The following is a 24,580-nucleotide window of genomic DNA, read 5'->3' on the forward strand; positions in this document are numbered from 1 at the left end:
TAGAAAGACATCTGGAGAGGAAAAGATAGCAAATGATGCTGACACTGTTATCCTAATAGACCCAAATGGGATGTTTTTTAAAGAGGACCAGCTTTTCCCTGGACACAAAGTTAGTAAAATCTGGCACCCCCGGACTGACGACGCCCTCCAGCTGCTCATAGAGTTCACCTTGGGTCAGCCTAGCCACATTATAATACACACAGGTAGTAATGACCTGAGAGTTCAGCAGGAGAGTGTAGCAGAGTCTGTGAAGAGAGTAGCTACACAGACCTCCCCCTCCTCCAAGATCATTATCTCCACCATCCTCCCACATAGAGACTTCAATCCTGACACCATCCAGAGGATAAATGCTGATATCTCCTGTGGATGTGCCCTCATGCCAAATGTCCACCTGGCCCACCACTCTACCCTCAACATTCATAGTCTCCATGACCATGTCTACGTCCGCAAAGACACCGTCAGCACCTTTGCAAAGACACTGAAGGATGTGGTTTTAGGATGTAGCTCAGCCCCCCCCCCCCCCCCCAGCCGGACCAGAAGACAACCCAGCCTCCACGAAGCCGCCCTGCAGCTGTCACCACCTCAGAGAACCAGGCCACACCCTGCTGGCTCAATTTGTGATATTGGGGCTATACAAATAAAACTGACTTGACTTGACCACCTCATCCACAAGGCAGCCCCCCCCCCCCAAGACCAGAGCAGCACCAGCACAACAGAGAACCACCCGGTTCATATTCACAGGCTTCACCCTGTTAGTCCAGCCCAACACCACATCCAGCACCCAGAGCAGAGGAGCTAGGCTGATGCACCGACAACACTAACCAGCACCGGCAGCAATGCAAACCTGGGAGAGATCAAACACCTGCTCAGTCTCATATGTACCAGACTGATTCATTAAGCGATACTTTGATACAGTGTCATGAACACCATTCATATGTACCACTGCTAGACTAATGAGCCAAGTGCTCGGTTCAAGTTCTATAAAGACCATTACAATTTACGAAAAGTTCATTATTTGCACTGTGTATAAAAGACAATTTAACATCTTTAACAAAACTTTTAACTACCATGAGCTGTCTTCTCTTAACTGGATGGCCGACCGATCAGTTGAGGTCCTAGACAATTAGACTATTATTACTCCTTTTATTTTCCTTCTCCTCTTTCCCATGCAGAAAGAGTTAGTCTATTTATTGGTCATTATTGAAAAATGAAGAATACATATCTGGCATTACAATAAAACTCAATCTGTTTTGGTCTTTCATAAACACCGGATTCAAAGAGATCCTTCTGCATGGCTGCATTCATGTGCAAATCACTACGTAGAAGATCAAATTCTGTTAGTTAGTTAGTTAGTTAGTTAGTAATACATAACCAAATAAATAACTAAATGGAAAAATAAATAGGTTATAGTATATTATTACTATTAGTGAACTAAAACTGCCTTTAGTCAAGGACATTCCTCCCTTCCATTCAACACTATGGATTTATCTCCTTTAAAACTGTTTGTGTTTGCCAATTTAGTGAATTGTTTTACTGTTTCCGTGTGGGATATTCAGGGTCTTAATTCTTCACTGTTTGGACATAAGAGTGAATCCCCTGAATTCAGAGAAAACACCGAAGACCAAGACATCATCCTCCTCCAAGAAACCTGGTGTAGATCAGGCCCTGTCACCCACTGTCCCCCAAACTCCAAAGAAATCATTCTGTCAGCAGTCAAACTCCCTACTGTTAAAAGAGGGATTAACAGGGAAACGAGGAAGGGAGGGGGATTATTATCTGGTACCAAGAAAAAATGTCAAATTACAGTACTCCTAAAAAATATGAACGCTCATACATATGGCTTAAAATAAAAAAAAAGACATCACTAACCCCCCAACTGACATATTCCTATGTGCTGTCTACATTCCCCCTAGTGACTCACCATACTATGATGAAGATATCTTCCCCCTTCTCCAGAAGCAGAGCTCCAGCTTCCAGGGCCAGGGAAGTGTGCTAATCTGTGGGGAACGCAAGCTCTGGTTCTTTACTCGACTACAGTACAGAGCTAGGTAACATTCATATAGTTGGACAAAACTTCACACAAAACATGACTAACCTTCCTCCTTCAAGCTCTGACCCCTAGGTTAACAAGAATGGCAGAGATCTCTTTAAGCTCTGTCAAAGCATGGGTCTGTACACTGTCAGTGGTGGGTTACAAGGTGACTCTTAGGAAGACATACTTTTTGCTCACCTCTTGGCAACAGCACATTTGATTACATGGTAACAGATCTAGATCCTTTCTCTCTCAGTGCATTCACAGTTAAACCACTGACCCCTCTGTCTGACCACAGCCAAATTACTGTGTTTCTCAAGAGGACAGAGACAAACAACACCCCACCTCCACAGCCCAGTAAGCTGTTTAATATCAAGAAATCATATAGGAGGGCCGAAAACAGCACAAAACAGTCCCAGAAAGCAATTAGCACCCCCGAAATTCAAACAGTATTCGATGTCTTTCTGGACACCACATACGTTCACAGTAAAGGCATAAATGATGCAGTTAGACATGTCAATCACATCATCATGCAGACCACAAAAAAAAAGAAAAGAAAAAAAATCCCAATTGAAACAATCCAAATATAAACCTAAGAATCCCAAAGATGACAACTGGTTTGATAAGGAATGTAAAGAAATGAGACAAAAGTTTAGGAGATTATTCAATCAAAAACAGAGATCCGGGAAAAGTGGACTTGTGCCTTCTTTACTGTGACACACTTAAACACTAGAAATGTACACTCAGAATTAAAAAGACACAATACCCACACAAACAACTGACATTGAGGAGCCCATAAACACAAAATGATTTGGGGAAAAATGGAATAAGTTTAAGAAATCCAACTCGGTAAAACTGACCATACAGAATGGAGACATATGGGTGAGACATTTCGAAACACTGAGATTTTACCAAGCAATCCAGACCCAATTCAAAACCAATTAATAACAAAATCAAATGAAGTCAAATTGGCAATAGAAGAGCAGAATCCCCTGATCTCCCCCATTAATGAGCAGGAACTAAGAGAAAATGGCATCATGGATGATACTGAAATACAAACCCAAAATTCAAACTGGCCATCCTGAAACTCTTCAATTTGATTCTAAGTGTATGTTACTTCCCTGACATCTGGAATCATGGTCTCATTACACCAATTTTCAAAACCAGAGATAAAATTGACCTGAATAATTACCGAGGCATCTTTGTGAACAGTAATCTGGGGAAGGTTGTTTGTAACATTATAAAATCGAGACTCAAACTTCCTTACCAAACAATGTCTTGAGTAAGTCAAATTGGATGTTTACCAAAACACTGCACTTCAGATCATATTTTCACCCTGCTCACCTTAATTAACAAACCAAAACAATAAAATCTTTGTGTGTTTCATAAATTTCAAAAAGGCATTCGATTCTATTTGGCACAGCAGTCTATTTTACAAAGTTATTGAGTTCGGTGCAGGGAGTAAAACACATGACATAATTAAATCAATACACACAAACAATAAGTACAGTATAAAAACTGGCAACAAAAGGACAGCATTTTTCTTTCAGAAGCATGGAGTGAGACAGGGCTGCCTTATGAGCCCCACTCTATTCAACATCTATATTAACGAATTGGCCACCATCCTAGAGAAATCAACAGCACCTGGTCTCACTCTAGACGACTCAGATATCAAATTCCTGCTCTACGCAGATGACGTGGTTCTGCTGTCTCCTACAAAACAGGTGTTACAGCAGAACTTGGACCTGTTGGAGCTGAACTGTCAGACCTGGGTCCTGGCAGTTAACATGAAAAAGACAAAGACAATGATTTTTCAAACAAGACTAGGTCAAAACCTAGTATATGGCCGGACCGTGTACGGTCAATGTTCAAAATTGTGGCCAATTTGTTACAAGAATAGCCAGTGGTAGTGTCGATAATGTGAATTCCTGGGTAGCATATCACATGACATGTTAAAGTTATGTTTGAGTAAAAAAAAAAAAAAAAAAACCCCACTATGAATTGTGCATCACTTGTAACTGCTCTCTGCCCCGTCTCAAGGCCTGATTGACAAAAGATATTGCATGAACAATATTACAACTACAACATAAACATGCCTATAGAGTTTTGCAGCTGATGGCAATTTTCCCTTGTTTTGTATCTGATTGCAATTATCCATGTGGCAAAGTATAAATGGTGGCTTTGTGCCACGAACACAGCAGGTAGGTTCAATGTCATTCTTGATGTCATCAAGTATAGCAAGAATTGCTTGACCTGGCAACCTGTATGTGTGAAGATTTCGGTCTCAGCTGAATCAAAAAGGGATTTTCTCCTGCGAAATATCTGTTCACAAGGATGCCTCTCATGATGATGCCTTCGCCTGGCTACAATCACTGCTGCCATGGTCACTGGAAAGTTTGGGTGTTAGTTACCACCAACTCTCTGAAGAAGCTAATAATTTTCACTTTAACTGTGTTTGGCTACTAGCGCTGGTGTTTGTGAATTGGACTGTTTTTGTTTTTGCAATGAGGCTCATTTGCATAGAAATGGGCCAATTTTGCACCAGATGTATGAATATTACCTACTTTAGATACATGAAAATAGCAACGGAGCACTGAGATGCTATTTATTTGGCAGTGCAGTTATGGGTGCATTTCACCCTTGGCAGGTGCTTTGAGAATTACATGGTTTCTTTTTGTGTTATTTGTGCAGGTTTAGCGGCCACAAAAGCCGCACAATCCTTATGTGAATTTGCCAGTGAGTGTTTTGTTAGAGAGAATGTTATGTGGGGTGCTTTAACGGTGCTCTCTTCCTATGTGGCAAGCTCCGGGGCTGAAAAATTAAGCAAAAGCAGACCTACCAAAAATTGGAGTTCCTTGAATGGCCACCTGAGGCTGGCCCCAAAAGTGAGTCAATTCCCATAGACCCCCCATGTTAAAATGCCCAACTTTACAGCAGAAATAAACAAGTTTACAGACTGGTACAAAAAATTATTTTGGTCTCTATAGCGGATTTCTCCATTCATGACAACTGCATGAAGGGAGAATTTTTATATAACTCATCCATTTAAATTACATTAAGACAAAGTTATGCATAATTAAGGGCGTGGCTGCTTTGAGTAAAAGGTGGGTGCCGTCACAAGTGGCTAGCCGCTAGGTGGCTAGCTGCTGAGTGAGACTTGTGAAACTCATATGATAGTTTATAATCTACCCATGTAAAAAAACATCTGTTTATGTGAATCTCTTAGCTACACTAACATTGTTTATGTGAAGCAGCCATTTCGAGTTGGTCTTGTTGTTTTAACGTGCAATAAATTTGGAATGCAACATCACACGGCGGAGCCAGGCGCAGTCAGGGTGCGGGCGAAGTTGCGGGCGAGCATTTTGTCCTTGGGATTCGCAGTCAGATCCACCCCTCGCTCCTCCCCAGCTGTACCACCCTCCCGTCCAAATATGGTCACATCTGGTTTCAAAATACCAAGATGGTGATGGGAAAATTACAAACTCGAGGCGTCAAAATGGTAGTCAACAAACCAATGGGTGACGTCTCAAGAGACCTGGTCACAAATACTTTATTAATGATAAGATAAGAGAGGTTTCCTTTAAAATTTTACATACATTTTACCCTGGAAGCATTTTCTCAAGAAATTTAAGACTGATATAAATATAAATTGTTCTTTTTGCTCAGCCTATCCAGAAACGGTTACCCATCTTTTCTGGCATTGTCAATATTCTAGGACTCTATGGAAAGATGTTTCAAAATTGATTAGTGACTCCTTATACATGGATTTCGCATCGCTATATGAGTATATTATTTTCGGATTCTTTGCCTATGACAATAAATTTGAGGAAAGAGCATCTATCATGAATCTATTGATTATTCTAGTTAAATTCTATATACATAAGTGCAAGTTTACAAACCAAAGACCTCTTTTTATTGTTTTTATAAAGGTTTTGAACAGCACATAAAAAGTATTGATTCTAGTGCCAAAAAAGGCCCAAAAAACTGTAATGGCATGTGTTTGCTGTAAAACATGTAAATGAATTGTGATCTTAGCTGTTGTGTCTTAAATGTTTTTGTTTTCTATTCCTTTTTATTATTTGCCTTTTTTATTTGGCCTACCCCCCTGGCATGTTTGTTTGTACTGTAGTCATTCATGTTGTAAAAATGTGACATGTGTACAACTTGTTGTCAATAAGTAAAGGGAAATAAAGGGGGGGGAAACCACGTGCATTTACACTGGAAATGCGATGTGGACACATGCGTCCCAGACCACCTTGGAATTTGGCCCGAGTGATCAGATCTCAAGATGCATTGAGGACGCATTGGGTGCATTCACACATGTATTTAGAGCTGTCCACTTGTGATCGGATCACCCAAGACGCATGTTAATGCCAGATATAAACAGCCTCTAAGTGAGCACAACCTGGCCATCGAGACAGGCTGATACACAAAATTCATGACTCCCCAAAGAAGCCGTTCTGCCAGCTGTGCAAGGAAGACAAAGACAGAGCTGCACTTTCTATCAGAATGCACAAAACTCCAGCCAGTCCAAACAAAATATTTCCCCAAATTCAAATACAAACATCCTGAATTTGACCGCATAACCAACATAAACAAAATACCAATCCTGTTGGGAGAGCACATAGAGAGCTGCAGTCTAGCAGCAGAGTATGTTTTTACCTGCCACACTTTGAGGAACCACACAAACACACACACACACACACACACAAAACTTCCCAGCAAACTGTTACAAAGCACATCATATCACCACACACACCTACACACAGACACACACAAAAAACAGTTTTTACCTTCTTATCAAACTTATTTTTTCATATTGTTGCTGATATACATGAGTTATGCTCAGCTTCCTGTTCTTGCTACCCAAAATATTGTTGACATGGTTGTATTTGAACTATAATGTCAACACAATGTTGTATTGTTTGTATCTTGAAAACTGTACTTTTCCCTGTTTGTACTACCTTGTGCAATGTGTTTTGGCAATACTGTATGTGCAATATGGTCATGCCAATAAAGCCTCTTTGAATTGAATTGAGAGATAAAGTAAGAGTGAATAAATTATCTACAAATTATTGAATTCTTGATTAAAGGTACAATCAGTAAAATTTTGGCTTTATCGTGGCAAAGGAAAAAAAACGGCGATCATGTATCAGAAGGGTTGGAAAGAGTCGATCTACACTGATTGCAAACAGGTAAGTTCTGCCAGGTGCGGCGATTTCTGGCTTTCAAAATCTGCAATCTGGCTTGGCATCTTTATTTTGGTAAATAAACCAGTAGAGGGCTTCCCAACCTCCCCCCCCTCCTTTTCTCCCCAATTATTCCTGGCCAATCACCCCGCTCTCCGAGCCACCTCGGTCGCTGCTCCACCCCCTCTGCTGATCCGAGAAGGGCTGCAGTCTACCACGTGCCTCCTCCGATACATGTGGAGTCGCCAGCCGCTTCTTTTCACCTGACAGGGAGGAGTTTTGCCAGGGGGACGTAGCACGTGGGAGGATCACGCTATTCCCCCCAGTTCCCCCTTCCCCCTGAACAGGCGCCCCGACCGACCAGAGGAGGCACTAGCGCAGCAACCAGGACGCATACCCACATCCGGCTTCCCACCCACAGTCACGGCCAATTGTGTCTGTAGGGATGCCTGACCAAGCCGGAGGCAACACAGGGATTCGAACTGGGATCCCCGTGTTTGTAGGCAGACTTCCCAACCTTAAGGAATCCATTGTGCTCCCACAGAACAGGTCCCCACACACTGATCTTGCTGCACATCTCAACATTCCAATATGGAGGAGCCAGCTCTGCAACACAACCCGAGAAAATCCCAAAACCTCGCCATCTGGCAAGAAATTACATGATAAATTCCACTCCAGAAGTAGAATAAATATAGCTAACGCTTTTGAGCGGGAGTGAAAACATCATGACTACAAAGGCATGAAAACTGATGATGAGCTGGCCTTGCTACGGTCGGACCGATAAGCAGAATTGTCATGAAATACATAGCAATGTATAATCAGTTATAAATATTTCAGTGTTTTGCTGCATGAATACCGCTTCACTTGACATTTCTGCAAGTGTTCCGCCTTGTGAAATTGTGAGATGTTATCGGCATCAGCTGTGTTGTTTGCCATTGCTCAAGAGCCCACAGGGCATAGGGGGAGGCGCAAGGTCACGACAGACACTTGTTTAACAGAAGGCAAAATTTGCCCACGTAGTTGCAATTCCTACCGCTCGTTGAGAGTGGTCACTAGAGAGATCCCCCCCCCTTTTCTCCCCAATTGCATCCGTCCAATTACCCCACTCTTCTGAGCCGTCCCGGTCGCTGCTCCACCCCCTCTGCCGATCCAGGGAGGGCTGCAGACTACCACATGCCTCCTCCGATACATGTGGCGTCACCAGCCGCTTCTTTTCACCTGACAGAGAGGAGTTTCGCCAGGGGGGCGTAGCACGTGGGAGGATCACGCTATTGCCACCAGTTCCCCCTCCTCCCCGAACAGGTGCCCCGACTGACCAGAGGAGACGCTAGTGCAGCGACCAGGACACATACCCACACATCCGGCTTCCCACCCACAGACATGGCCAGTTGTGTCTGTAGGGATGCCCGACCAAGCCAGAGGTAACACAGGGATTCGAACCAGCGATCCCCGTGTTGGTAGGCAACGAAACAGACCACTACGCCACCCGCACGCCCCTAGAGAGAGTTGGGACTTTTGATTGAACCTTCAATGCTGGCTTCTTGGGATTTAAAGTTGTTACTGCTGAGGCTGAAGGCCTTCAGCAGGTGACTAGCAGATCCTATTTTGTTTGGACATTTGTCTCCCTTTGTCTCCTCTTTCTCACCACCCTCCAGCCCTACCACCACCTTTCAGCCTCCCGTTGTCAAACCTACAACCCAAACTGTAGATCAATTAGCAGTTCGGGAGAAAAAGGTAGGGACAACAGTAAAATGTACAGGTGGTAGCGAACAGAACAGGAGAGAGAAAGCAGCGGAGGGAGGCCGGCGAGGAGGAGGAGACTGTGGGCCGAGGAAGTTAGAAGAGTGGAGCAGGAGAGAAGTTGGAGACGAGGGAAAAAATAGAAACGAGGCGAGAAGGAGGCTGTGGGGAGAGAGAGGTGGGGTCGCCCTTGTTCAACCTCTACCAGGCCAAGTACCGCTCTGGCTGGCTGACACTGCTTGCTAAGCCGTGTCACCACTCGGCTTGGTTCTGCATTCTGGGCACGCAGCTCTCGCACAACGCACAACACACACACACACACGAGTACAATGGACAAAGAGATGGAGTGTACGAACACATATGGACAACAGATAACTAAGAGGCAGCAGCCAGCCACTGCAAATAAAACGAAACAACATTAAATAGCTGTATTAACCGCTCCTCTGTGTTGAACAGTAGTGCGATTTAGCCGATTCCTACTGCGGCCCGTCACACACAAATGTATAAGTACACGCCGCTACTTTTCTTTGGAGAAAAGAGGTGAAAGCCACTGAGTGGCACATCGTAAAATGCACCCATCCCCTGAAGTTTCATCAAAATCTGACCGGTGGTGTCCAGAATTACCACTCCTCTTAGTAAACAACTTCCCAGGACTTTTCAAGGACATTTTCCGCGACTTCTGCTTGAATATACATTACAGCCGTCTCTCAGAAAGGTCATATTATTCAGTACCAACTATTATTGGAAGCCTCCGCCGTCTCTAAATGGACTGTGTAACTTTTAGGTGGTCAGTGAGCTGGCTAAAAATATGGACCAAAATGTGCAATCTCAGCTAAAAATTACACTAAATATATACCATCTCAGTGGGTAAATATACAAGATTAGTTGTAAAGTTAGGCTTTAACCTAACTACCACGTTCCATGACCTCAATAATATTTCCAGACAATTTTATAATTCGCCAGGGGTTTCCTTTGACTGAAAAACTAGTCAATAAATTTCCAGAATGTCCAGGTTTTCCGGGATGTGTGGAAACCCTGGGTGTCGGACATAATGTGAATGACAGACAGACGGATGGACCATTGAAGAAAGCTTTCAAATTTAGGAACACACACACACAGCACAACTCATCCCATTTTACCCACGCTATCCTCAGTATCATAAACTATTTTGATATTAATCCACATGGGGTAATTCTTTCTCTGCATTTAACCCATCCCAGCTGTGTCGCTAGGAGCAGTGGGCGGCCGCTGTGCTGCACCCGGGGACCAACTCCCATTTGTCTTGCCATGCCTCCGCCAGGGGCACAGGCGGGAGTATTAACCCTAACACGCATGCCTTTTTGACGGTGGGGGGGGAAACCGGAGCACCCGGAGAAAACCCACCGCAGACACGGGGGAGAACATGCAAACTCTACACAGAGGACGACCTGGGATGACCCCCCCCCCCCCCCCAAGGTTGGACAACCCCGGGGTTCGAACCCGGGGCCTTCTTGCTGTGAGGCGACAGCGCCGACCACCGGGCCGCCCTTCAGTACCCCGACTATAGAAATCAACATCCGGACATGTCTGAGAATACTGCCTCTGGCTTCCGTTTACATCGCCGGCAGAAATAGAGCGAATCCTGCACCACGCACGCCAACTCGTCTTAATTGCCGCGTTGAGTGTTTTGGATGTTTATGTGTGCGTGCGCATGTGCATGTGTGTTTGCACATGGTGTCCATTTGGCCGTCCACTGACATGTATTGTCAACGTGGAGGCTAATCCCAACATTAGCACCAGGGAACCCAAACGACGGAGACGACTTCCCTCTGTCTGATAACGGAGAAGGGGGGGGGGGACGACGCGCCGATGCACATCTGTCCCCAGAGATGGAGGAACGGCGAGGAGAGGTCATAAACCAACGGAAGAACACTGGAAAGATTTTGCTCAACTGCACCGGGATATGTGTGTAACTCGACGCAGTTCTCAATACGAGTACCGCGTGGCGTGAGTACGCTAGAGGACAGACATTTTTTATATTCCTCTGCTGTCTCATTTACCTCTTTGTGGCGAACCTCAGCCACAGCCGTGGCTCTCCGGCACGGAGACACAAACACAGATGGAGGACGAGGGGGCCCATTTATTAACAAAGACATTAAAAACACCAGAGTTATATAAAAAAAAAAAAACACATTAAAAGACCAAAATAAGACATCTATTTAAACGTTTTTCGGTGGGGAGGGCGCTCTGCGGGTCCGCGCCCCCGCAGTCTTAAGCTCCCTCCCAGGCTCCGGAGCACATTTGCGGAGGTGCAGTTGCATTCGAACCTGTCTTGGAGTCACTCGGGCTGAACCCGAGACACTGCGGTAGCCACGTTTGTGAGCGTTGTGGAATCTCGTAATACTTTTTTTTTTAATTTAAGTTTAAACTAAAACTCCCTTGAACCCAAATCCCACAGCGCCAATTAGGTTTGATCCTTTTTTCACTTCTGCAGCCCCCAGTATTTGGTTGCCCTAACTAAAAATAAATAAATAAATAAAAATGCCGAGGTTAAACTGTTGAAAACGAGCGCCGACTCGGTGAAGCCCGAACGGCCTGTAGACCAGGAAGTTTTCCCAGGTAAGGAATTTATCATCCTAGTGGATCAAGTGTGCACGGGACTATTCTTGAAGGCTAAAAACAAGACTTTACAGACAGTAAATATGTTAGCTGAGGTTGGTGAGGGACGATGGGGGTGGACGTGAGGCTTTGGGGCCTTGGGTTGACCTGAGGGTAACTGCCAGCAGAACCCGGTCTGGACAAGGTGACAGGAAGCTCGAGGTCTCTGCAGAGGATCAACTGACACTTGGACTGTTAGACCATCAAATCGTCTCCGTCCAGTTTTCTCTTCATCCCACCCCCACCCCCCCACCCCTCTCATTTAGGCGACAGCAGAGTCAAGTAGGCTGCAGAGACAGAATGACAGACTCACTTTGGCCTTTCAACAGCCGTGATAGCTGCTGGACAGGCGAGGACCACACACACACACACACACACACGTGCACGCACGCGCACACAAACAAGGACACGCACACGCACATGTGGTCGCTGCTGAGTGCTGTGAAGCTGAAGTTTACAATAGCACATTCCAGTGGTAGCTGACACCAATCCAGTACTACCGCTTACACACTCAGGTCACGTTTGATTTTACAAGATGAAAAAAAAACAAAACAAACCTCCATCCTCGGCAGGCTACAGTGCCGCTTTTCCAACTTTAATAAAGGACGCAGGTTAAAAAAAAAAGAAAAGTTTTTCTTATTTTTTTTGGGGGGCTTTTTACCTGCCGGTGTGGTCACGTAGAAGTGTTTTATTCGCCCCAGCTTGGTTTCTCCGGGGACTCGGGGCAACAATGACGGTATATGACCTCGCCGCTGCGTTATCTATACCCGCACTTCTCAACCGGCGGGTCGCGACCCTCGCTCTGAATGGGTCGCAGAGTGTGTGGTCGACAATGTTGGGGGGTAACGCGGTACGAAGTACTCTGATCTATGTACTCAGATTACTTTTTTGTTTTAACGAGTAACCGGACGCGATAGGTTTGCAATTCAAGTAATCAAGTACTTAGTTACTATTTCAAATAAGCAATCCGTTACCGTTACTGTTAAAATACGAACCCGACGGGGAAAAAGATGGGACGGTACAGGAAATGCAAATAAAAAAATAAAGCAGCGGGCGTCCGGGTGGCGTGGCGGTCTATTCCGTTACCTACCAACAAGGGGATCGCTGGATCGAATCCCCATGTTTCCTCGGGCTTGGTCGGGCGTCCCTACAGACACAATTGGTCGTGCACTAGCGCCTCCTCTGGTCCGTCGGGGCATCTGTTCAGAGGGGGGAGGGAACTTGGGGGAATAGCGTGATCCTCCCCCACGCTACGTCCCCTTGCTGAAACTCTTCACTGTCAGGTGAAAAGAAGTGACTGGCGACTCCACATGTATGGGAGGAGGCATGTGGTAGTCTGCAGCCCTCCCTGGATCGGCAGAGGGGGTGGAGCAGTGACCGGGACGGCTCGGAAGAGCGGGGTAGTTGGCCAAGTACAATGGGGGTGCATGGCATGCATGCATCCATCCATCCATTACCCGAACCACTTATCCTGCTCTCAGGGTCGCGGGGATGCTGGAGCCTATCCCAGCAGTCATTGGGAGTTAGGCAGGGAGACACCCTGGATTTGAACACATGATATTTCATGTTTTGTCTGGTCAACTTAATTTCATTTGTAAATATACATCCATTCCTGCCATTCCGGCCGGCAACACATTCCAAAAAAAGTAGCGACGGGGGCAATTTAGGGCCAGTAACGATGTGAAGAAAATTTAAATAATGATGTGATTCGAAACAGGTGATGTCAACAGGTGATTATAATCATGGTTTGGTACAAAATCAGCATCCAGGAAAGGACTAGTCCCCTAGGAGCAAAGATGGGCTGAGGATGGCCAGTTTGCCCAACAAATGCATGAGAAAATTATTGAAATGTTTAAAAGCAATGTTCCTCAAAGAAAGACAGGGAGGGATTTGGATATTTCGCCCGCTACGGTCCGTGACATAATTCAGAGATTCAAGGAATCTGGAGGAATTTCAGTGTAAAGGGCAAGGGCGCAAGCCTAAGCTGACTAAGTGTGCTCTCCGATCCCTCAGACGGCACTGCATGAGGAACCGTCATTCATCTCCAAGCGATATAACCACATGGGCTGCTCAGGATTACTTTGGCAACCCTTTGTCAAGCACGACAATACGTAGTTACATCCACAAATGCCAGTTAAAACTTTACTGTGCCAAAAGGAAGCCTTATGTTAACCGTGTCCAAAAGTGCTGTCGGCTTCTCCGGGCTCGGAGGCATCCGAGATGCACCATTGCACAGTGGAAATGTGTACTGTGGTCAGACGAATCAGTATTTCAGGTCTTTTTTTGGAAGAAATGGACGCCATGTGCTCCAGACCAGAGAGGGAAAGGACCATCCAGACTTGCCAGCAACAAGTCCAAAAGCCAGGGTCTGGGGTTGTGTCAGTGCTCTTGGCAAAGGTAAATACGGTTCTGTGATGACACCACTAATGCTGACAAGTACATGGAGATTTTGGAGCAACATAAGCAGGATAAGCGGTTGGGATAATGGATGGATGGATGGATATGCTGCCTTCAAGATGACATCTTCTCCAGGGACGCCCATGCATATTTCAACAAAACCACGCAAAACCACATTCTGCACACATTACAAAGGCAAACACAAACTGTGATAAAGACCCCATACTGTTGCACTCCTTAAGACTTGTTTGCAGGAACAATGGGACAAAATTACAACTGAAACACTTCATCACTTGGTGTCTTCAGTCCCTGAACGTCTTTTAAATGTTGGGAAAAGAAATGGCGAGATTGTAAACTGGTAAATGCTTTATTGTCCCAACTTTTTTTGAGATATGGTGCAAGAATCCCAAATTGAAAGTGTTGATTTAAAAAACCCCCCAATATAATTCACAAGAATGAATAATTAATTAACAATATAATAATAAATTAATAGTTAATAAATTAGTAAAATGCCAAATAATGTGCTGCTGCATTGTTTTCAGTGTAACACAAGTCAAAGATAATTTACAAATCGCTGCTCTCATTTTAATTTAACATACCGTCCCAACTCTTTCTGATTAGGGATTGTGTTACTGTGTATACGTATACTGTATTTACCATTGAGAGGTAGTGTCGTGACTGAAGGTGCAGACACAGAATTCAGCAAGGACACATCTGGACACACCGGACCACTGTATGCTCCGGCCGGTGGGTGGTGCTTGATTTTGGCTTGTTTTCAACATGGCAGCTGGGTCAGAAACGTTCTCATTTCACAACTAAACAGTAAAATAAAGTAAAATATGTTTTTGAAAACACTTGACGTGAGAAATGGGACAATGCAGTAACAGAATCTTGACTCATATTTGACAGCCCTGCCTAGTCCCCCCCCCCTTATTTTTCTCTCCCCAATTGTAACCGGTAAAGTGCCCTATTTTCCGAGCCGTTCCGCTCACTGTTCCACCCCCTCTGCTGATCCGGGGAGGGCTGCAGACTACCACAATCAGTTCCAACACTTTTACATTGTAGAAAATGGGTTTTCCATACTACTGCTATGCTATGCTGACGATACCCAGCTCTTCCTATCACTCCCGCCAGATGACCTCACAGTCTCGGCACGGATATCATCATGCCTTGCGGATATCTCTGCATGGATTAAAGAACGCCACCTTCAGCTTAACCTAAGACTGAGCTCCTTGTCATCCCAGCCAGTCCATCCTTACAACAGATCAATATCCAGCTCAGATCTACCCAACTCATGCCCACAAAGTTTGCCCGAAACCTGGGTGTCATGACTGATGACCAACTAACCTTTAAGTTTCACGTGGACTCGATTGTTCAGTTGTGCTCATTTGCCCCGTACAACATCAGGAAAATTAGACCCTACCTGTCTGAGCATGCAGCACAACTCCAGGTACAAGCTCTTGTAGTATCATGCATTGACTATTGCAGCTCCTCACTGGCAGGCTCCCTGCATGCACTTTCAAACCTCTGCAAATGATCCAGAATGCAGCAGCGCATTTGGTCTTCAACAGACCCAGAACAGCACATGTCACTCCGCTGTTCATATCCCTCCACTGGCTCCCAGTTGCTGCCCACATCCAATTCAAAACCTTAATGCTCGTTTACAAAACAGCAACTAAAACAGCTCCCACCTACCTGAACTCCCTCAGTCCTACTCACTACACTCTGTCAATGAAAGGTGCCTGGCACTTCCGCCACAACGAGGCCCTAAGTCACTAGCCACTCTTCTCTTCTGTAGTACCCCGGTGGTGGAATGAGTTACCAAACTCCATTCGATCCACTGAGTCCCTCTCCATCTTTAAGAAGCTAAAGACCCAGCTCTTTCATGAACACCTCCACACCTGATGGTATTAATATATATAAAAAAATAAATTAAAAAAATCACTTCTATGCACCCTATGCATTGCCTTTGTGCACCGCCTGTTGATGTCTATTTCCTATTGGACTTGAACCTAGTTTTTTTGGCACTTACTTGTGTTGTCGCCTCCTGACTAGATCCTTCCTTGTGTTGTATTAACTCTTCAGATGTGCGCCGCTTTGGATAAAAGTGTCTGCTAAATTAAACTGTGACACTGTTTATATGATAATTTATCAGCCAACAGATGCTCAAGCCTTTCTTCTCTGTAGTCGGAGAAATCTCATGATTTATTTATTTACTTATTGGGGATTTCTCCCCCCCTCCCTTTTTCTTCCCAATTGTACTTGGCCAGTTACCCTATTTGCCAAGCCGTCCCGGTCACTGCTCTGCCCCCTCTGCTGATCCGGGGAGGGCCATGACCACACGCCTCCTCTGATACACATGGAGTCACCAGTCGCTTCGTTTCACCTGACAGTGAGGAGTTTCGCCAGGAGGACGTAGCGCGTGGGAGGATCACGCTATTCCCCTCCAGTTCTCCCCTCCCCCCAGAACAGGCGCCCCGACCGACCACAGGAGGTGCTAATGCAGTGACCAGGACACATACCCACATCTGGGTTCCCACCCGCAGACACGGCCAATTTTGTCTGTAGGGATGCCCGACCAAGCCAGCTGTAACACGGGGATTTGAACCGGCGATCCCTGTGTGGGCAGGCAACGGAACAGACCGCTACGCTACCCGGACACCCCCTCGTGATTTCTTTGAAGAGGTTCCTAGTCATTATTTCTCTGAAAAAGCCTCCGACCAGAAGCTCTTAATATTCAGGTTTGTGCCAGCATATATTCCACGAGCATATCCAACGAAAGCTTTTAGTACAGTCACAGACGCTGTGCACCTCAGTCACAGCACAGTCCCGGACGTGTGTCAGCATGTCCATGCAAAATAAGAAAAGAAAGCTGTTGAGCTTACTGCATATTTTTGTTTTGGCATAATCAGTTGGAGCTGTCTCTGTTAAAAGAGTATGTGAATGCCGCCTAGCTGGTCCCGCACTGACTGTCTGTCTGTTCAACCCAAATCATGCCACCTCGCACCGCCTCATGTCTCGCCTCGCGCTGCTGGTCCATCAGAATCTAGCAGCAGAGCGAAGACTTCTTGTGGATCCATTTGTTTTGTTGTAGCCACGACGAAGCGTTAATTCAACAAATGTTTTACTCCCAAGTGTGTCCCCCGCTTATCATAGCTGAGTGCATGGAGCTTTACCTGTTTGTATTGTAATTTCACCACAATTATGCATTTTCCCCACAAACAATCTTTAACATCATCCTCATCATCACACTCTTGTTCTGAGGGCATATCAATTATAATTTTTACAAAGAGTAATGTGATGTACTCAGAATGCGGGGATAAAAAAATGTATGTTAAAAAAAAGATCACTATGACATTGTGTATGTGTTTACTAGCCCTTTTTTGAGAAATAAATTTGCTTAGTGTGAATTTCATAAAAGCGGGTCGTGACTTAATGACCATGGGAAAATGTGGGTCCCAAAGCCAGACCGCCTGAGAACCACTGAGCTATACTACATGTCCCTTTCTTTTTCTTGACAACCCCAACTTGATGGTTTCCCATAAAAACAGAAGCAAAAGGTCACAAAACATCCATCCATCCATTATCTGAACCGCTTCTCCTGCTCTCAGGGTCACGGGGATGCTGGAGCCTATCCCAGCAGTCATCGGGCGGCAGGCGGGGAGACACCCTGGACAGGCCGCCAGGCCATCACAGGGCCACTCACAAAACAATTTGTAGAAAAGATCATCAGACCATTCCTAAACAATCCTTGAAAAATAAATACAAATCTTGGCTAATTTCACTATTTTCAAGGCATAAAACAAGAAGTAGTGCAAATCAGATTTCTGTTGGAAGAAGGGGTCAGCCTTATCTTATCAGGGCTATTTTAACTTATTTCCAGTGTATGTATGATATCTGCTTTGCTTTGATTCTAGAGCATTGCGAGAGGACTAAAGTGATGCATTTCATGAGGTTTCTGAAGCCACAGTGACGACTGACCTATTTCACAGCAAAGGGACTTAGAAAGGTAACAAGACCCAGAATATGGGCAACTTGGAAAGTAGTATACAACTGCTTGGAATCCTGGACAAAATATAAAACATTTTATTGTGTAGCTGGTCTTCATACTGAAGCACAACAGGCCATTTAACATTTAAGCCTATGTCGCTCGAAAGCAAACGGCGTGTAATTATTAATTATTGCGAAATGCAGCTGCTAGTGCTGCAGACTAGCAACTGCAAAATGTGCCGCCTGTAATGTGTTGATGAAATCTCACATTAGGCAAATGATGTGTGTATTAGTTATCACGTCCTGTGTGTTTGGGGCTTTTATCACTGCTGTGTATCGAGACCGCTGGCTTTTCAAACCACCATAGTGTCGCCACATTAACTCCAGGCCTTGAAAATCACCAGAGAATGGATAATAAATAGGAAAAAGGATTAAAAGACATGGTCGAGGCTCATGCCTTATCCTGGACCGAGCTCCTTTTGGATTCCCCCCCACCTTTCTCCCCTGTTGTACCCGGCCAATTACCCCACTCTTCTGAGCCATCCTGGTCGCTGCTCCACCCCCTCCGCCGATCCGGGGAGGGCTGCAGACTACCACATGCCTCCTCGGATACATGTGGGGTCGCCAGCCGCTTCTTTTCACCCGACAGTGAGGAGTTTCACCAGGGGGGACGTAGCGCGTGGGAGGATCACGCTATTCCCCTCGGTTCCCCCTCCCCCCTGAACAGGCACCTCGATGGACCAGAGGAGGCGCTAGTGCAGCGACCAGGACACATACCCACATCCGGCTTCCCATCCGCAGACTGTAGGGACGCCCGACCAAGCCGGAGGTAACACGGGGATTCGAACCAGCGATCCCTGTGTTGGTAGGCAATGAAATAGACCGCTACGCTACCTGGACACCCCTTGAAGCTCCTTTTTTGAATGTATTTTCCACATTATAAAATCTAGATTACTGTAAACCAGCAGAGGACGCATGGCCAGAACGCCGTGACTGAAATATGAAGAGAGGGAGGCAGATGTAGAGAAGGAGTGTGTATTAGCATATGTGTTTGTGCGTCAGTGCGCATTTACGCATGGGTGGCGGAGGTGGCGGTGTGTAGGTTAGAAATTGTAAACCAATGAACTCATCGTCTACCCAACATGTCTCCTGTGTCCTATGAAATTCCTCAGTTTAATCTCCCCATTCAGCGTCTCTTTATGTCGGTCTCCTCTCTCTCTCTGACTTACACACACAGCGTGATTTTTCGATCAACAGCTCTTAAGAAAGTGAGGTTTTTGTTAAGACTGCATCCACTCATAGTCTGCCAGGTGACTAAGCTCAAATCACAACTAAAATATCTAGGAGGCTCAGTCCGTCAAACGAGAGGAAAGTACAAGTAAAGCGCTCTTTTCACGTGTTATTCTTACTGGATGAGACCGCAGCAGTATTCAGGTACATCCACCCTTTTATGTGTAACTTCACAGTTTGATGACAGACCAAAACAAAATACGCCGCCGATAATCTCCCTTTTCAATAAGGCGCTGGAACGACACAGAGGGTTCACCCGGACTGTACACAAATTCCTGTAAGTATTTTGCTGGATCGGCGTCACCAAATCCCCCAGTGGGCTGGTGCTTGTGTGAAGAGATGAGTGACTAAGTGTGTACATGTGCACACTGCGCTCGTACACCAGTGTGTCAGTTTGACTGATTCCTACGGGGAGGATTTGGCTGGCCATTGATACCGTTCCTCACTCGTCACCTTACAGTTTGTGTAATTCAATGCCTCTAATCTATCCGGCTGCTCGGAGGATTAGGAACGCAACCAGTCCCGACGGGAGCATGCCGGAGCTAGTCCACCATTCACACATTGTTCCGCTGTGTTCTTATTCAAGAACTTGAAGTGCTTTAAAATTAAAAGGTCCTTCAGGTGACATTGAGAGCTTCTTCAAAGTAAGATGGCGGAGAAACGCCGACTCTGAAAATGGATGGTTTTCTGTTGCCTACCAACACGGGCGATCGCCGGTTCGAATCCCCGTGTTACCTTCGGCTTGGTCGGGCGTCCCTTACAGACACAATTGGCCGTGTCTGCGGGTGGGAAGCCAGACGTGGGTATGTGTCCTGGTCGCTGCACTAGTGCCTCCTCTGGCCGGTCAGGGCGCCTGTTCAGGGGGGAGGGGGAACTGGGGGGAATAGCATGATCCTCCCACACGCTACGTCCCCCTGGTGAAACTCCTCACTGTCAGGGGAAAAGAAGCGGCTGGCGACCCCGCGTGTATCGGAGGAGGCATGTGGTAGTCTGCAGCCCTCCCCGGATCGGCAGAGGGGGGGGTGGAGCAGAGTCTGGGACGGCTCGGAAGAGTGGGGAAATTGGCTAAAATTACAATTGAGAGAAAAAAGGGAGAAAAATAATAAAAAAGAAAAAAAAATGGATGGCTCTTTTCTAAGTTCTGATTGGTTGATTCATATTCAAAGCATCTGAATATCAGCCGCGTCACTGTTAAGAACCAAACTGTACACACACACACAAAGTCTGAGGTCCTTGAATTAATCCAGGTGGCATGTCGGAGGTCTTTTCTTTAGGTTTGGCACACATACTGTCTGTCCGTCTACCTCAGGTATGTATGTAAGTAAGCTGCTAACATCTATTTCAGCATCTCTGATATATTCTCTGCACCACGGCACCTTATCACCTCTTATTTCACCTGTATAAGTCAGTCCTTGTGTATATATCGGAAGATTGTTGTGTTGTGGTGTTGTTATTCTATGTTAAGTACACCGAGAGAGCCACGAAACCGGAGTCAAATTCCATGTGTGTGCAAACCTACATGGACAATAAACATGATTCTGATACACACACACACACACACACACACACTTACACACACACAGCTTCACTGCAGTCAGAGTGGAGTCACTGGCTAAACTGACCCGCCAGCACAGCGACTACAGGTCTTCACCATGACCTCATCTGTTTAGATAGAGACGGATGAATGGAGGGAGAGAGGCAGCGATGGAAGGTTGAGCCGACGGGACACAATGGGGGTCTGGAGATTGGGGTTGGGGTTGTGGGATAATGTGTACACATGTATTTTATGTATATTTGTGTGTGTATTTTCAACAGGTGAAATGAGGCACTTCGGCTGCCTTGGCCGTCTGGGGATGTAAAGACATGGATCAGTGGTCCCCCAGCAGTACACACAACACCACCACCACTGCCACTCATCCTGCTGTTTTCCACTCTATACCCATCCCTCTGCGTGCCTTTTTGTCTTGTTGGAACGGAAAGCTGTAAATCAGAAAATGGTCCAATTCAACGTAAAACCATAAAGACGCGCCTGTTAGGGTTAATACTCCGGTCTGTGCCCCTGACCGAGGCAATGGAAAGAAATGACTAGAGTTGGTCCCCGGGCGCTGCACGGCGGCCGCCCAATGCTCCTAGCTGCACAGCTAGCATGGGTTAAATGCAGAGAGTAAATTTCATTTGCATGTATGTACAAAATGACTAATAAAATAATATTCTATAAGTTTGGGATGCACAAAAGACTGCCAGCTGGTTAAACTATGGATTACTATCTGGTTAACTTCAGCTCAACAGCTGGACAACCACTGGAGTTGCTCTATCAATCCATCCATCCATTATCCAAACTGCTTATCCTGCTCTCAGGGTCATGGGGAGGCTGGAGCCCATCCCAGCAGTCATTGGGCGGCAGACGGGGTGACACCCTGGACGCTGGGTTGCTCTCATTTTCATAAATTGAACACATAGTCATGTAAAGTGAGCATAGTCATGGACCAATGGAGAGGAAAAAAAAAAGGTTTTACATGCCTTGCCATAGTGTTTACCTCAATCAAAGCAATCAGCCTGGTTGTAGCTAGTAGCTAAGCTAGGCTGCTAACCTTCTTTTCTAACTTCGTAAACCTATCTACAGACAAAAGGATTCTACAGGTAATTTCTTCTATTAAAAAAGGACTACTGGGGGGCGTCCGGGTAGCATGGCGGTTTATTCCACTGCCTAACAACACGGGGATCACTGGTTCGAATCCCAGTGCTACCATCAGCTTGGTCGGGCATCCTTACAGACACAATTGGCCGTGTCTGCAGGTAGGAAGCCGGATGTGGGTATGTGTCCTGGTCGTTACAATAGCGCCTCCTCTGATCGGTCGGGGTGCCTGTTCGGGGGCGAGGGAGAACTGGGGGTAATAGCGTGATCCGCCCACGCGCTACGTCCCCCTGGCAAAACTCCTCACTGTCAGGCGAAAAGAAGCGGCTGGTGACTCCACATGTATCGGAGGAAGCATGTGGTAGTCTGCAGCCCTCCCCGGATCAGCAGAGGGGGTGGAGCAGCGACCGGGACGGCTCAGAAGAGTGAGGAAATTGGCCGGATACAATTGGGGAGAAAAAAAAGGGGAAAAGTCTGAAAAAAAAAAAGACTATTGATGCAGACAATTATTCATGACCAACTGTATTCTTTTTGCCAATGAGAAAGTGAACAGGGCTTTTCTAAGAAATGAGTACCAACAGCCAGCCCACAAATGTTGTTTTGTCGTTGTGGTCTAGAAGAACTTAATGGGCATTAGTTTGCACAAGGGGCATCGTCAACGGTCACACCCCAAAATTATTTTGCAGGCGATTGATTCAGCCTTTAAACAGCCAAGAGCTGCAAACGCCATGACACAGAACCGGTGCACCGCATTTCTACATGTGCTGGTCTTCTAGTAGTAAACACCACCACTGCTTGCAGGTCAGTCAGTGTAGCTAATAATCATGTCTTTACACGATTGTTGCTGTCTTTCTAAAAGTTTTTTTGATCAAACTAACTCTGTAGCAGCATGATGCTAACCTCTCCTAGTGCAGACATTGTTGTTTTCATAATACGGCGCTCCTCATTGTCGTCATCATCCAAATCACTCCACATAGTTCAATGATTGGTCCGGCTTCCAACTGCCAGGCTCAATCAGATCACAGTGGTTGCTTTCCAGACTAATCTCTTGTGGTAAACTGAGCCAAGCTTGTGAGATTTAGGTTGGCTTCACAAGGCTGACTTCTTCTGTAAATTCCTATAAACAAACCTCATACATCCAAAAATATGCTAAGACTTTGTACACAAAGCAAGGAGAACATGCTTTACGCAGGTTCAACATTTTAAACTGAACATTTGCAATCTGAAAATTTTGCCATTTGGAAAAAATACTCAAAGTTACAATCTTGAGGGTTGTCGCTTTTGTTTAACTGACATAAACAACGATATATGATAAATGCAGTGCTGTTTGAGCATTCCAAATCCTGGTGATCCATCTGCCTTGTTCTCTTTATTAGGCTGCTAATCCGAAAATGTAAAATGCTATGCGCTGTATTATTTTTCCCAGGAAAGTCCTGCCTGAGAGTAACCATTAAAATTAGCACCAACAAAAGTATTCGTGAGTAGACCTTTGTCTAAAAGTGTGTGACACACTCACCTTGATCTTCTGCTGGATGTGTCGAAGAGCATCTGCCGTGCCCATGTCTGCATCTTCCTGGATACACACCACGTCCAGCTTCATCTTCACCTCCAGCTTAATTTTTGGGTCTGTGCTCATCATCTTTTGGACCTCTTTGGTGGTGATGACAATCACCTCTGAAAATGGAGTTCAGAGCCACCAAATTAACGAAACATTTTAATGACCCCCGAGAAAGTTGGATTGTGGTGCAAAAAAACAGGATAAAGTAATAAAAAAAATACCATAACATTACAATAAAAACACAGCAAAAATACATTAACTGAAATAGGGAAAAAATCATATGCATTTTACTCACATACGTAGGATGTAAAAAGTAAGGGGAGCAGAACAAAATGGGAAAATAAAAGATGAATATGGCGACCACAATCAAATTAGAAGCTTATTCATTTAATGTTTTCTTAAATCTGATTTGTACATGCATTTCCCCCCTGATGCTGTGCATAAGCCTACAATATACGCTTCATTTTGGAAAATGGGGTATCACTTCTTAATACAAATACCTACACAGAGAAAAGCAATGATGCAAGCAATTTTCTCAAATAATAGTAACTATCAGTGTGAAGATTGACAAGAGTAAAAAAAAAACATTTTTGCTGTTGCTGCATTTCAAAAATGTACCTTGTATCTGTTGTAGCCTATGTCCACAACTTTAAGATACATCTTGCATCAAACTAAGAACCCTGTTCAACCTTTTCAGATGGAACAAACATTACTTCCCAAAATAGCCACAACACTTAACAAATCCAAAACATTGCAGACTCTGTCTGCTTTAATTACCCCTGTCTCCATAAAATGTCTTCTCTTGGGCATTTAGCTTACGATAGCTGTGTCAGCCTAGTAAAACCTAATTGCAGGGCTTTGGCTAGTTGGCTACACATTGTAAACCGCTGGCCACACATGATGATAACGTATAGCAAGTTTACTTTTCTGTAGGCTTGCAAGGACCAATGGTCTTTTATAGCCAACAGCTCTGTTTACTGGCAAGAATAGGTACGCTGAATGAAATCCCTTTACAAGCCCATAGTTTCTGGACTTACTGCATGTTGTGCACCAGGAGGTAAAAAACGTGCATTGTAAAATTAGAGATAGGAAAGATATTCACACCCAGCAGT

At 45.2% G+C, this 24,580-nt stretch overlaps 1 protein-coding gene across 1 annotated transcript in view; it reads right to left on the bottom strand.

Moving 5' to 3' along the window:
- Nucleotides 1-24,580, bottom strand: part of eif2b3 (eukaryotic translation initiation factor 2B, subunit 3 gamma) — a 61,517-nt gene that overhangs the window by 35,135 nt on the left and 1,802 nt on the right. Inside the window, exon 3 of the mRNA XM_056293435.1 lies at nucleotides 23,427-23,584. Coding sequence (XP_056149410.1) covers nucleotides 23,427-23,584 — 158 coding nt within the window. The remainder of the gene's footprint in view (nucleotides 1-23,426; nucleotides 23,585-24,580) is intronic.

This window comes from Lampris incognitus, chromosome 14 (assembly GCF_029633865.1).
Source record: "Lampris incognitus isolate fLamInc1 chromosome 14, fLamInc1.hap2, whole genome shotgun sequence".
Lineage (NCBI taxonomy): Eukaryota > Metazoa > Chordata > Actinopteri > Lampriformes > Lampridae > Lampris > Lampris incognitus.